The sequence below is a fragment of the Talpa europaea genome, assembly GCF_964194135.1.
Source record: "Talpa europaea genome assembly, contig: HAP1_SCAFFOLD_92, whole genome shotgun sequence".
NCBI lineage: Eukaryota > Metazoa > Chordata > Mammalia > Eulipotyphla > Talpidae > Talpa > Talpa europaea.
Window position 1 is genome coordinate 104,511 of NW_028168026.1, and position 15,159 is coordinate 119,669.

General features: G+C 54.1%; 1 protein-coding gene across 1 annotated transcript; it reads left to right on the plus strand.

Moving 5' to 3' along the window:
* Positions 1-4,022: 4,022 nt before the first annotated feature.
* Positions 4,023-13,568, plus strand: LOC311187976 (pre-mRNA-splicing factor 38A-like). Its single transcript, XM_084259754.1, has one exon. The coding sequence runs from the start codon at positions 8,024-8,026 to the stop codon at positions 8,873-8,875; it is 852 nt and encodes a 283-aa protein (XP_084115880.1). The 5' UTR covers positions 4,023-8,023; the 3' UTR covers positions 8,876-13,568.
* The last annotated feature ends 1,591 nt before the right edge of the window (positions 13,569-15,159 follow it).

Genomic DNA, 15,159 nt, shown 5'->3' on the forward strand with positions numbered 1-15,159 from the left:
CGGGCTCCCCGTTCCCCGCCCGGGACTTAGAGAAAAAGCAAGGAACTTGGCAAGAGAAAAATGAACTTGGCGACGTCCCCTCGGACCTCCGGGCCCCGGACCCCGGCCGCTGCCGGACCCGTGGCGCACCATACGACCCACCTTGCACGACCGGGCCCGTCCCCTACCTCCGGAGCGACACAAAGGAACGGCCGTCCGGCCGCGGGACGCCCGCTTCCGTTGCTCTCGGCGGAGGCCCCGGCTCGCTAGCATGGCGCGGTGCGGTGGCCCGGTGGGGTGGGACGTGCCACGTAGGAAGGGACGCGTGTCACCGGTGGGTGGCTGGTCAACCCGCCCGGGCGGCCCAGACACCCCAGCCCGCCCGAGGACGCGGCGACAGCCACCCCACTATAGACCTGCACCTGCAATCCCGGCCGCCAGCAAGACTGCCGCACTCCCAAATGCGAGCGGATCTAGCCGGCTCCTGCCGCCGGCCTCCCGGAACTCCGCCTCGGGTAACGCGGCCAAATCTCCTCCCATCAATCGCTCGAGCGCTCCGGCGGAGAGCCGCTGACATAAAAACGGCCGCCAGGTGGCGCCCGACAACCGGCGCGAACAGCAGCGGGGCCGATCCTGATCTCAGGCCGCCGAGGGCTCACCGCCGGCCGCAAGGACGCCCGGTCTCGTCCCGGCCACCACCGTCCCCGTCCCCCCCCCTCCCCCCCCCGTTCGCTCCGGGCGGCCAGCGCCGGCCGGCTCCCCAGAGCGGCCACGAGCTGCGGCCTGGCAGCCGGGAAGACGTAACACACAAGAGAACCTCCGCAGGGCCGACACGGGAGGCAGTTTCCAGGGACGCAGGGAACGACCGACCGCGGGGCAACCCGGACCTCCTTGAGAGGGAACCGGCTAAGCCAACCGTCATCCAAGCTCCCTGCTAAAGGGTCTGAGGCCTGGCGCAGTGAGTGATCCAAAGCCATTGTCATCTGCAGGTTGGCTCACTGAACAAATCTTTCCTTAGAGAGCTTTCCATCTAAGTTTCAGCTGATGTAGACATAATTACTCCCCCCCACCCCACCCCCTCACACCCCACCCCCGCATTCTCTTGAGGTGGCAATGATACAATCTCGTCTTCAATTTCACCTGTCTCCAACGTGAGCACCATTGTGTCAATTTTTTTCGATGGAGCGCCGTGGAGCGCGCTCGCTAATTTGCTGATGTGCACAGTTACATTTTAAAAAAAAAAAAAAAAAAAAAAAGATTTATTTATTCATTTATACAAGCACTGGGTACAGTCAGAAGCTTGGGAGGGCGAGAGAATTCACCAGAGCCAGAGCGGGGAGCAGAGCAGGCAGAAGGACCGAAGTACACTGCTGAGGGGAGCAGCGGACAGCAGGAGAGGTCTGCGCGCCACGTGGGACCCTCCTCCGGTGGCCGGGGAGCAGCTGGGGATTGAACCGGCGCTGCAGAGGCCGCGGGGCAGCTTCGCAACCCAGCGCTCAACAGCTGTGCAACCGGGGAGGCCCCCACAGTTACATTTTTAACAAGGTTGGGCAGCCGGCCAAGCTGGTCTCTTTCTCTCCAAGGCCATCCCCCAAATGCCTGATTCTTTCCCCCTTTGCCCACCGCGGGCCCCACCCCCACCCCCACCCTTGTCTAGGAACTTGGCAGCAAATGGTTGTGTCCTGCTGAAAACCGATGCTATCAATCTAAGGGAGCTGTGTATAAAGACCGGTCTCCTCGTCGATAGACCACCGCCACAAAATCCACAAACAGCATGACAGCCCTGGATGCCCCCACCCAGCCTTGGGCAAGAAAGAGACGTGGTGAAAAGGGCAAAGAAGCTGGAGGGTGCGGTGGGGGGGGGGGGGGGGAAAGAGAGGAAAGGGGAGGGGAAGGGAGAGGAGGGAAGAGGACGAAGAAGCACTTCACCAAAGGGCGAAATGTTTTCCAGAGGCTAACTCTATGGGAAGATCCTCCTCAAAGGTCCTCTAATTGACATTTGACGCACAGGCACACACCGCACGAGCTAACAGGTGCTCCTGCCAGGGCCACGGGCGGTGAAGAAAACCCATGGTTATTGGGCCTCCCTGGTGGCACAAGGGGTTAAGGCACAACCTACTACGAAACTATCCGCAGCCACTGCAGCACGAGTTCGATCCAGCTGGGGAGCAACCCACAGGGCGCAGCAGACCTCTCTCGTGACTTGCCCGCTGCTCCCCTCAGCGGTGTATTTCAGTCCACCTGCCTGTTCTCTTCCCCCCCCACTCCCCCCACCGCTCTGTCTCTGGGGGAACCCTCTCACCCTCCACACCTCTGGCCTGTACCCTGGTTCTTGTATAAAAATAAATCTTTAAAAAAAAAAAAAAAAAGAAAAGAAAAGAAAAGAAAAGAAAAGAATCACGGGCACGGGGAGACCTCGCTGGTGGCATAAGGGTATCAGACGACACCTATGAAGCTGTCCGCAGCTGCTGCAGCACGAGTTGGATCCCCCCAGCCAGGGAGCTACCCACATGGTGCAGCAGACCTCTCCTTGTCTCACATGCTGCTTCCCTCGGCAATGTATTTCAGTATATCTGTTGTTTTTGTTTCCCACTCTTGTTTCTGGTGGACCCTCTCACCCCCCACACCTCTGGCCTGTACCCCAGTTCCTGTATGCATAAATAATATGTTGTTGTGTTTTTTTTTTAAAAAAAAGATGTATTTATTTATTTATTTGTTTGGTTGGTTATTTGTTTGTTTGTTTATTTATTTATTTATTTATTTATTTATTTATTTATTTATACAAGCACTGGGCACAGTCAGAAGCGCGGGAGGGTGAGAGAATTCACCAGAGCCAGAGCAGGGAACAGAACAAGCAGAATGACGAAGTACACTGCTGAGGGTAATAGCGGGCGCTGCAGCAGAGGTCTGCGCGCCATGTGGGCCCTTCACCTGGTGGCCGGGGATCGAACCGGTGCTGCAGAGGCTGTGGGCAGCTTCGCAACCCAGCGCTCAACCGCTGCGCCACCGGGGAGGTCCGACTTATTTATTTTTAAGATTTATTTATTTATACAAGCACTGGGTACAGTCAGAAGCGCGGGAGGGTAAGAGAATTCACCAGAGCCAGAGCGGGGTACAGAACAGGCAGACCGACCAAGGAATACACTGCTGAGGGGAGCAGCGGGCGCTGCAGGAGAGGTCTGCGCGCCCGCCATGTGGGGCCCTCGCCCGGCAGCCGGGGATCGAACCGGTGCTGCAGAAGCTGCGGGCAGCTTCACAGCCCAGCGCTCAACCGCCGCGCCACCAGGGGAGGGCCAATAATCAGTTTTTTAAAAAAAGGAATCACAGGGGAAATTTCTTCCAAATATTTAGGACTGAAAGCTTTAGAAAAGAAGGAACAAACACCAACGGAAGAGAACATGTACTTAATTTGACACTCACTCAGAATAGTTTCATTTTGTATGTTTCTGGGCAATCTCTGTGATATCACAACCATGACAATCATCCATCTCATCTCCCAAATACCAAAAATAGTCCTCATAACTATGGGATTTTCTCTCACAAAGACAGTGCTGTACATGAACTTGCCATGAAGAAAGGTGTGAACGACATAAATGACTCTCGCACCTCAATGTGCCTACATGTCAACTTTGGGTCCCCATGAAATCACAGGTACACGAGTGTATGTTCTTTGCACACCATTCAACATAACCAAGACAGAGTCATTCCAAATACCCCCACAACACACGAGTGGACAGAGACTTGTGATATATATACAATACATGGTCAATGAAATCCTGCTCAGATAGAAGAAAAAATGATCTTATACTCTTTGGAACAACATGGAAGGAATTTGTAGGGCTGACGGTGAGTTTAGTCAGAAGGCAAAAGAAAATAATCAAATGTTTTCTCTCATATGTGCAACCAACCGTAAACAGACAAATGCAAAGATGTAACAAATCACTGCAAAACCAACAGAGTGGTTCTCAGACGGGGAGAGCATCAATTTGACAGCGAGATGACCTTACAACCTTTGGGGAGAAGCGAGGTTAGACTCTAAATACACAAGTGAAGATATATCCTTTATATATCTATCTATCTATCTATCTATCTATCTATCTATCTATCTATCTATCTATCTATCTATCTAGATATATCTATAGACAGACAGCTAGATAGACAGATAGATACGCACGCATGCGCGCGCGCACACACACATTTATCAATCTATGTAAACCAAATTATTCTTATATTATTTTTAAAGGCTTATTTATTTATTTATTTGTTTGTTTGTTTGTTTGTTTGTTTGTTTTTGTTTATACAAGAACCAGGGTAAGGGTACAGGCCAGATGCTACCCACATGGTGCAGCAGACCTCTCCTTGTCTCACATGCTGCTTCCCTCGGCAATGTATTTCACTACATCTGTTGTTTTGTTTCCCACTCTGTTTCTGGTGGGCCCTCTCACCCCCCACCCCACACCTCTCGCCTGTACCCCAGTTCGAAAACACATGGTTATTGAGGGTTTCCTTGGTGGCACCCAATGTGGGAGGCAGAGCTGGGGGTGCGGGGGTGTGGGGAGTGTTTTATATCATTTCATTAAGGGAAGACTTGGTCTGGGCACCTAGCTCAGCTAAACAACGCTGGGAGATGCAAATTAGCTTAAGAAGAGGGGGCAGGGGAACCAATGGGGTTGCCATGGGAACCTGGCCATCAATAGGGGCTAGCAAGAATTTCCGGAAATGCAAAACAGAGCAATCTCCCATCTCACCCGCTGCTTCCCTTAGCAGTGTATTTCAATTAGTCCTCCTTTTCTGTTCTTCACTCTTTTCTGGTGAATTCCTTCACCACCACCCACGCCCCCCCGCCCACACACACACCTCTTGCCTGCACCCCAGCTCTTGTATGTGTAAATAAATAAATTTAATCCCGAGAGACTGCGAGAGATCCGGATTGGAGCCCCCCTCCCCCATCGCGGCTGCCGCCGCCGCCGCCGCCGCCGCCGCCGCCGCCACCACCACCTGGCTATCAGGCTCATGATCATGCACATGCCCTTAGGGTGTGTTTTCATCTATCCAAGAGCCGTCCTGATTTCCCGCTTTGCCCAGCTGGATGATAATCTTGTGGGATCAGTGCAGTCTTGGTGAAGCGCATCATAAACAGTTACATAAATAAACCAGCAGAGCCCATCTGCTGGGAGGAAACCTGAAAGCCCTCAGAACATTCCTCGCAATAAAAGTGCCTTTGGTTTATGCCAGGAGGTTGGGCGGGGTTGGGTGGGTTTGGGTGGATGGCTGGCTGGCTGGCCTGGAGTCGCTTAGACTCACGATGGGATTTAGAGTGCGCGCGCACGTGTGTGTGTGTGTGTGTGTGTGTGTGTGTGTGTGTGTGTGTGTGTGTGTGTGTGTGTTTGGGGGGGAGGGGTCCTTGTTCCATGACACCATCTGTTTCAACCGCCAGGAAGTAAGCCTCCTGGGATTTCGGTGGAGTGACTCATCAAGCTCCAAAGAGGGGCCTCCCCTGGTGGCGCAGCGGTTGAGCGCTGGGTTGCTTGAGGCTGCCTAAAGCCTCTGCAGTGATTCCCTGGCCACTGGCGAGGGTCCCACAAAAAAAAAAAAAAAAAAAAAAAAAAAGCTCCAAAGAGGAGAGAGAGAGACAGACAGGACAGACACACACACACACGCACACGCACACACATATAGACACGCGCTGAATACTAAAAGACTCACGTTAAAACGGCCACATCGGGCCTCCATGGTGGCGCAAGGGGTTAAGACGCAACCTATGAAGCAATCCACAGCCACTGCAGCACGAGTTCGATCCCCGGCCAAGGAGCTACCCACATGGCGCAGCAGACCTCTCCTGTCTCGCCCGCTGCTCCCCTCAGCAGTGTACTTCAGTCCATCTGCCTGCTCTGTTCCCCACTCTGTCTCTGGTGAATCCTATCACCACCCCTACCCCCACCCCCACCTTTCTGGCCTGTACCCCAGTTCTTGTATGCATAAATGAATATTAAAAAAATAAATAAAATGGCCACATCCCCTAATGCCATTTACAGATTCGATGCGCTGCCTCTTCCAGATCCCCGTGAGATTTTAAAGATATATTCTGAGGCAGGGATACTGGTGTTATTTTTAAAGCCGAGATACTGTATTTGTGGCTCAGCTGAAGTCGAACCCCAAGCCATGATCATGGAGGATAAGACTAGAAAGTTTGGGGAAGGAGGTGATACTGGAATTGTCAGGCCTAGTCTCCCAGCCAGGAACAGATCCCAGGCTGCAGGTGCAGCGCCAAGTCCCAGCCACCAGACCACCACGGGTTGGTGTGTCATGAAGCCGCAGCAGGACCTTCGCAGACGCTCAGGCAAGCAAGCGAGAAGAGGCAGGTTTGTTTAGAGAAAGAAAAATTTTTTTGAGGAGAAAAAGAACAGAAATGAAGTAGGACTCCCAGGCCATGAAACCAGGCCAGGGAGGGGCAAGGAAGCCAAAGTGGAGTCGTGTCTCAGGGAATATATACCTTCTTTCCCTCATTATTCTAAAGCTCCACCAGTGTCTTTGTGATTGGTTAGCTCTAGGCTTTCTCACTTAACCTGCTACTGAGCGGGGGATCTTTACCTTCCTTATCTAACAGGTGTGTCCCTCCCCATTTGTTGCATCTTCCCCCTTGTTTGATAGATTTATCTTTATGGCCCAGCCTCCCAGATGAGCACCCCTGCATTTTAGGGAAGAGAAAGTTCAACATCAGCTATTGAAGAAAAACAGGCTGGTGCCCACCAGTCTCAGTGCTGACCCCTTCTCATCCTCCCCCTTGCATAAATATCCCTGCACTCTGACAAAGGGGAGGACGGTGGTCTTCCAGACATGAGTCTGCTGCCCTCCTAATTTGTCCATAAATTAAACCACTCTCCATTTCCCCAAACTCCACCTCCCTTTATCACCTGGGGGAAACCAAAGCCAGCGTTCACAATGTTGTCCTTGGTCCTGGGATGTTTATTGTTCCCAGTGGAATTAGGTACATTCCTCTAGTTGTCCTTATCTCTGAAGCCTTCCTAAACTCTTCAGAGGTCCCCTCCTGCAAAACTGCCTAATGACCCTAACTTGCCCTATGTCTCAGAGGCATCACAAGGCCCAGAAGACATTGTCACATTGTCGTCAAACAATGGGGAGGGGAAGCACAGACCAGGTGGGGACAGGGAGATGGAGAGAGCCATTGTTAAACAATCACCCCGGCCCTTCCCCATCGACCCGGCCTCATATAGAGGGAAAAATGCTTAGGTGCCAGCCAGCCCTAGAGAGAATGAACTTCACAGCAGTTAACAGTCCCACAAAGAAATGAACCTCTCCGCGAGGCGATGAAGACTTCTTTGTCAGTGCCTTCTCTGCACTGGCAAGGTGCCACAGTGGCTGTACTGCCTGCCTGTCCCGCCTGCCTGCGACCGACCGACCCACCCACCCACCCGCCAACCGGCTGACTATGCAGGTGTTTCTCTTCACCGGCCTGATCCCTTCATGCCTCCCTGCCTCCCTGCCTCCCTCCCTCCCTCCCACTCTTGGCAAAGCAGCACAAGCAATACTGCCCACCTGTGACTAGGCAGGCCTCTCTTTTAAACAAACCCGTCCCTTACAGGGGCAGCTCTCTCTGCCACTTGTGTCTGTGCGAGCATCCCTAACTTCCCTTCCCTTTTTTACCATGAACCTGCCCCCTTGGGATAGAACCAAAAGGCCTCTGTCTGGTGGGGACCCTCACCGCTTATCGCTGAAAGGGAAGGCCCGAGGAAACTTTCCTCACAGGCCCCCCCCCCCCCCAACACCCAACACCTCCTCTTCAAACCAACATCAAGCCCACCAACTGCCAGGCTGCCTATACCGGTCGTTTGTGATGTTGCAGGCGCCACTCCTTGTCTTTCTTTTTAAAAAAATAACCACCCTTTGTTTCCAGTTTCGAGATGGTCGCTTAAACTGTTTAATTTTTTTCCCATCTCTCCCTCTCTCTCTTCGTTTTTTTCCCAAAAGTCCGGATGTGACGTATTAAAGGACCCGACGGAAATAGAACTGAAGGCATTCTGAAATGGCGAACTGTACAGTGAAGGATGCGCACAGCATCCACGGCACCAACCCTCAATATCTGGTGGAGAAGATCATTCGAACGCGAATCTATGAGTCCAAATACTGGAAAGAAGAGTGCTTTGGACTTACAGCTGAACTTGCAGTAGATAAAGCCATGGAGTTAAGGTTTGTGGGTGGCATCTATGGTGGCAACATAAAGCCAACTCCCTTTCTATGTTTGACCTTGAAGATGCTTCAGATTCAACCAGAGAAGGACATCATTGTACAGTTTATCAAAAATGAAGACTTCAAGTATGTCCGCATGGTGGGAGCACTTTACATGAGGCTGACAGGCACTGCAACTGACTGCTACAAGTACTTGGAGCCTCTGTATAATGACTACAGAAAAATCAAGATCCAGAAACCCAACGGAGAATTTGAACTGATGCATGTAGATGAGTTTATTGATGAACTGCTGCACAGTGAGAGAGTCTGTGACATCGTTCTCCCACGGCTGCAGAAACGCTATGTACTAGAGGAAGCTGAGCAATGGGAACCATCACCTGATCACTGCCGCAGGAGCCACCGAGACGTAGACAGACCCTGGCGCTCTCCCACACTGCGCTATAAGAGGAGTAGGAGCCAGTCTCCAAGAAGGCAGAGTCGGTCTCCCAAAAGGAGGAGACCCTCCCCTCGCCAAGAAAGGCATCAGAGCAGAAGTCCAAGAGGACATCGCCGTTGGACCCGAGATAGACGGCACAGATCCCGTTCCAAATCACCAGGTCATCATCGCAGTCACAGATGCAGGAGCCACTCAAAGTCTCCCGAAAGATCGAAGAAAAGCCACAAGAAGAGCCAGAGAAGGAATGAATAATGGAATCAGTCTGGTTTTAGTCCAAAAGGCTTATGGATGAAGGCGTCTGTGTGACGGGATTAAGAACTACTTCCGGGGGGCCTCCCCGGCGTCGCAGCGGTTGAGCGCTGGGTTGCAAAGCTGCCCGCAGCTTCTGCAGCGCCGGCCGATTTGATCCCCGGGCGGGCGAGGGTCCCGCATGGCGCGCAGACCTCTCCTGCCGCCCGCTGCTCCCCTCAGCAGTGTACTTCGTCAGTCTGTTACCGAATGCCGGCCTCAGTTTCCCTCAGCCAATAAAAGGAAACCGAGTTTGAGGAAAAGGAAAGCGGTTTTATTGGTCGACAAATGAGGAGGGCGGCAGACTCATGTCCACAAGACCGCCGTCCTGCCCTTTGGCAGTGGGCAGGGGTATTTATACTAGGGGGAGAGGGGCAGGGGTTCGCGAAGGGGAGGAGGAAGAGGTCCACACGGAGACAGGTGGGCGCCAGCTCAACACGGAGATGGATGGGTACCAGCTGGTTTTCATCAAGGGGAGGGGGAAAGTGTCAGCACAGAGATGGGGAAGGAGTCTTCAGAGGCCCATGGGTGTCAACTCATTCATTAAGGGAAGGGGAAGGTGTCTGCACGGAAACCGGTGAGCGCCAGCTTGTTTTTCTTCTCAAAGGGCAGGGGGGAGCTGCAACAAATGGGAAAGACAAGCTGTTAGTCCTCTTAATGCTAGATAAGGGGGAATTGCAAGAAATGGGGAAAGGACAAACTTGTTAACTGTATCAAGTCTGCCTGCTCTGCTCTGCCCTCTGGCTCTGGTGAATTCTCTCACCCCCCCCCCCCCCCCCCGCACTTCTGACTGTACCCAGTGCTTGTATAAACAAATAAAAAATTAAAAAATAAATAAAAAATGTATGGGGGGGGGAAGTTCCCCACGAAATAGTCATGATGATCCATTTCAGGGATGAAGAGTCAATCGAAAAGCTGTGACCGCATAAAGATCTTCTAGAAGTTATTTTCACGTCATTCAAAAGAGGGGTCAGTGAGGAATTGGCCTATCTGCCAGTAAGGGGGTGCTTCTTAAAGAGGGCTTCCGGGGCCTCCCCGGTCACGCAAGGGTTTAAGAAGGAACCTATGAAGCTATCCACCCACCGCCACTGCTGCCCGAGTTCGATCCCCAGCAGACCTCTCGTGACTTGCCCGCTGCTCCCTTCAGCAGTGTATTTCCATCAATCTGCCTGTTCTGTTCCCCACTCTGTCTCCTGTGAATCCTCTCACCTCCCATGCCTCTGGCCTGTACCCCAGTTCTTGTATGCATAAATAAATAAATAAATAAATCTTTTAAAAAAGAAAAACAAACAAACAAAAACTACAGACCCCGCATGGAGGCGCTGTGTGAGGACCAGCAAGACTTCTTACCAAACCTAACTGAAAGGTCTGGCAGGGACCAGAGTTGCTAGGGCGAAGAAGCATCTGGTAGGAAGCCCACCTAAGGACGAGAATGCTGCTGATAAATCTCGCCGTCCTCCTCCTCCTCCTCGTCTTTCCCTGCCGAACCTTTCACTAACTTGGCCTTCAACCCCTCTGCTGACTCAGAAGCTGCAGCACCCGACCCCCCCACCAATGTGTTTCCAAATGGAACCAGGATGTTATTTTCTCCTACCCCCGCAACAATGGGCTCATCTTTTCCAATTTCCCAAAGGAAGGAAGATGGGGTCGCCGCCGGCCTCCAGACCTCCCCCCCCCACCCCCATAGGCAGGTGACCTCAGCCTGAGATAATTCCCTCTTTCATGACCTTGACGTCTGTCATGCATCCCAGACCCAGTAGAGTCACTGTCATTTCTCGCAGAGGACAGGAGAATCGTGGAACTCTCGGCATATTTTTGCAGTCCTTCAATGCTGAGACAGGCGTGCGGGCGTGCGGGCGGGCGGGCGGGCGGGCAGAGCAAGAGAGACTCCAACTCTGAGAGAGGCAGAACTAACCCCCTTTCCACCGGTCAGGTGCCCATAGTTCCTGAGTCGTTGAATAAATGCATCTCCGTCTTTAAAATAAACTCGCTTGGATTTTTTTTTTAAGATTTATTAATTCGTTGATTGATTTATGCATACAAGAGCTGGGGTACGGGCCAGAGATGGGGGGCGGAGGGGAAGGTGAGAGGGTTCACCGGAGACAGAGTGGGGAGCAGAACAGGCAGACGGACTGAAACACACTGCTGTTGGGGGGGCGCGGGGGGAGCAGGGGGCAAGACAGGAGGAGAGGTCTGCCTCGCCATGTGGGTTGCTCCCTGGCCAGCCGGGGGATGGAGAACTTGTGCTGCAGAGGCTGTGGACTGCTTCATGGTGTGGTGCTTAACCCCTTGCGCCACCAGGGAGTCCCAAACTCCCTTGCATTTTTGCGATTTTTTTCACTTCGCTACCTTAAAGGTTTTTTGTTGTCGTTCTCTCATCGCCAGGTCCTAATTCCTGAAGATAATCACGTTCATTAAAACGGCTGCGGATGAAACCTATCATGCAAGATTGAGGGAGGGGCGGGGCGGGGCGGGGAGAGGCGCCGGAGAGGAATACTCACCCATGTTAACCTTGCTACTAGATCCCTAGAGCCTTGCTACTCAAAGGAATGGACAGAGAGAGGATTCACTTGGCGTGGGGGAGGGGGTGGTCCTGTGAAAATGCAGATTGCGTGGCAGCAAAGCCCAACGTTGTGCCTGACTGAGGAACACACCCCCAAGCCCCCAGCACTTTAGGAGGAACAGTAGACTCTCTGGGGGAGGGGGACGAACGGGGAGGTGTGGGCCCCACGGGGGGGGGGGGGGGGAGCGTTTCCCATTCAAATGTAGAGCGCGCTCCTCCCTCGCCTCCGGAGAAAGGCGGAGGTTTGACCTAGGTAGGCCTGAGCTGGCGTCTCCTCCCAGGCCACCGCCCTCCCCGGCTCCAGTGCCAACCCCCCCCCCACCCCCCCCCTCGAGTCCCCCTCGCTGGGTGGGTGGGGGTGGGGGGAGGGTGTATGGTCCTCGGCTTCCGCAGGCCAGGCGGCAGCGGCGTCGGGCGAGGGCCGGCGATCTGTGCAATTCTCTTCAACCGTGAAACAACAGAAAAAAAAAAAAAAAAAACCAAAGTGTCCGCTCTTTGGCACTCTGCCCTGGTGGCAGGTCTTCTTTCGGTAATCACCACTCGCCTTCCCATGCTCTTCTAGAGAGTGCTCTCCATCTCTGCTCCCTGGCCTGAGCCCACCCGCTTCCCCCGGGAAAGGCTGGGTGTCCTGCAAACATTGCAGGCCGGCTAGGTTCATTGTCAGTTCTCGCAGAGGAAGGAATTGTGGCGCCTCTGGCATATTTTTGCATTCCTTCCTTTCATGCTGAGACGGGGGTGGGGGTGGGGGGCCCTACAGGCAGGTGGGCAGGCAGAGCCAGAGGGACTCCCATGCTGAGAGAGGCAGAACAGCGCTTCCACTGCCCAAGCCCCCTTCACACCGTGAAGAGCCCATAGCCGCACAGCCGATACTTTGTTGCAAACCTGTTGCTTGCTAGATGCCCAAATGTTGGAAAACATAGCGTTGCAACGTACAGGCTGTCTGTTGTGTGGAAGGCGAAAAGTAGCCTGATTTACTCATTTTCCTTACACTGGGTGTCATGGGCACAGAGTTCCCCCCAACCCAGTCTCCCCAAGGACAGGTCAGAGCCCCCCCCCCCCCACCCCCGCCCCTAATTTGGTGGGCGGGGTAGGAAACCCATGTGCTCACACAGGATTCCTGTAAAAAAGGATGGGGACAGGTGGCAGGATGCTAGGCGCCACCTGGAGGAGTCCGAAGTGAGCTCCACCGGCGCGACACCCAGTTTGTGGAAAATTGTAAAAGAAGAATCCCTCTGAGAGGTTTCACCTGCCTGGCAGTTTCTTTTTTCTTTAAGATTTGTTGTTATTTGGGGTCTCCCTGGTGGAGCAAGGGCTTAAGACGCAACCTATGAAGCTGTGCGCAGCCACTGCAGCATGAGTTCCATTTCCCGGCCGGCCAGGGAGGTGACCCGCATGGCGCAGCAGACCTCTGCTGACTCGCCTGCTGCTCCCCTCATGTAGGGTAAGGTAAGAAGTATCAGGGTTTTCTGCCCTCCCGCCATTAGGATAGAGGACGGAGCCCTGTGGTCCCGAATGCATGCCTGATGGCGGGCACCTGGAATAGGGTCTGGGCCTATGTAGATGGGATTCACCCGGGGCTGAGACTGGGCTTTCAGGGGCGGCGGCGCGGGGACGTCAGCAGAAGCCGAGCGAAGAGAAGCAGAGAAGCAGAAGCAGAACCACGCGAGAGCAGAAGCCGAGAGAAGGCCGGAGAGCCCAGATAGAGTGAAGACTTGCTGGGGGGGCCTCCCCGGTGGTGCAGCGGTTGAGCGCTGGGTTGCGAAGCTGCCCGCAGCCTCTGAGGCACCAGTTCGATCCCCGGCTGCTCCCCGGCCACCGAGGAGGGTCCCACATGGCGCGCAGACCTCTCCTGCCGCCCGCTGCTCCCCTCAGCAGTGTACTTTGGTCCTTCTGCCTGCTCTGCTCCCTGCTCTGGCTCTGGTGAATTCTCTCACCCTCCCGTGCTTCTGACTGTACCCAGTGCTTGTATAAATAAAAATAAAGTAAATAAATCTTTAAAAAAAAAAAAAAAAAGACTTCCTGGGGGGCTGGGAGGCCTCCCAGCCCCCCAGCACCCTTGCCTGCCGTGGTGCACCTGGTAAATCCAAATAAAAGCCTGCAAAAGTCACCGAGGGCTCCAGGACTCTGACTCCTCCTTTACCGTGTCTGCATGGGATCACAGAAAACCTGCCCTGTGCCCATTCCTGCCCTTACACCTCAGCAGTGTATTTCAGTCCATCTGCCTGTTCTCTTTTCCCACTCTGTCTCTGGTGAATCCTCTCACCCGCCGCCCCCCCCCCCCCCCCCAGCATCTCTGGCTTGTACCCCAGTTCTTGTATGCATCTTTAGGAAAAAGATTTGGTGTTATTTATTTACGCATACAAGAGCTGGGGTGTAGGCCAGAGGGGTGGGGTGGGGCGGGGCAGGGGCGTGGGGGTGTGTGTGTGTGTGTGTGTGTGTGTGTGTGTGTGTGTGTGTGTGTAGGAGGTGGTGGTGGTGGTGGTGGTGGTGGTGAGAGTGGGGGAGCAGAACGGGCAGGATTGACTGACTGAAAGACGCTTGTTGGGTAAATGAACAAGCGTCAGGCTTTTCTGCCCTCCCGCCATTAGGACTGATGATGGATCTGCGGCCCTGAAGGCATGCCTGATGGCTGGCACCTGGAGTAGGGTGTGGGGGCATACATAAGTGGGTACACCTGGGCTGAGACTGGGCTTAGAAGGGCGTTGTCACGGGGACACTAAGGGAACGAAAGAGAAGAAAGGAAGAGCAGAGGCCACCAGAGAAGGCCGGACAGCAGCCCAGAAAGAGTGAAGACTCGCTGGGGGCTGGGAGACCAGCCAGCCTCCCGCCCGCGTGCAACCCTTCCCCCCTCCCCCCCCTTCCCCTTACCTGCCGTGTACCTGGTAAATTCAATAAAAGCCTGGAAAAGCCACCGAGGGCTCCAGGACTCCTCCTTCACCCGTCTGCTCGAATCATAGAGATCCTGCACCGTAACTTCCTGCCCGTGCAACGCTGCTGAGGGGAGCAGCAGCAGCAGCAGCAGCAGCAGCAGCAGCAACAGCAGCAGCAGCAGCAGCAGCAGCAGCAGCAGCAGCAGCAGCAGCAGCAGCAGCAGGAGAGACAGGAGAGGTCCACTGTGCCAGGCAGCCATGTGGGTCAGCTCCCTGGCCGGGGATCGAACTCGTGCTGCCATGGGTGCCGATAGCTTGATAGCTTCGTAGTGGTGAAACGTAAGCCCCTGTGCCACCAGGGAGGCCCTCACCTGGTGGTTTCTGTAGCTTCCGTTCCGTTCCGTTCCCATTGCCCTTAAGCAGCAGCTCTCACCCTTTTGGACCCAAGACACAAATGAGAGGCAGAAAAGTGAGGTCTGCTAGATAGACCCAGCCAGGGAGACCACTCACCTATCTTGCCTGCCAGCCAGGACCGAACTGACTACCCCTGCTCCCAGCCCCCCATACACACTGTGGCTTTTAGTCTGGCCAAGCCAAGCTTAAGGGAGCTCTTATGATAGGAGGTGGGGTGGGGGTGGTGATGGAGCTGTTCTCATGGGGTCAGTCAACCGCAGGATCTACCGCCTCAGGCCTCGTCCTATGGCATGATCTGTGGCATCCGGTGTTTGTCGAAAAGCCGTTTTCCTTTCCTTTTGGTGGGGGTGTTGCGGGTGGGGGAGGTACGTGTGCATGCATACAGATGATTCAAGGGACCT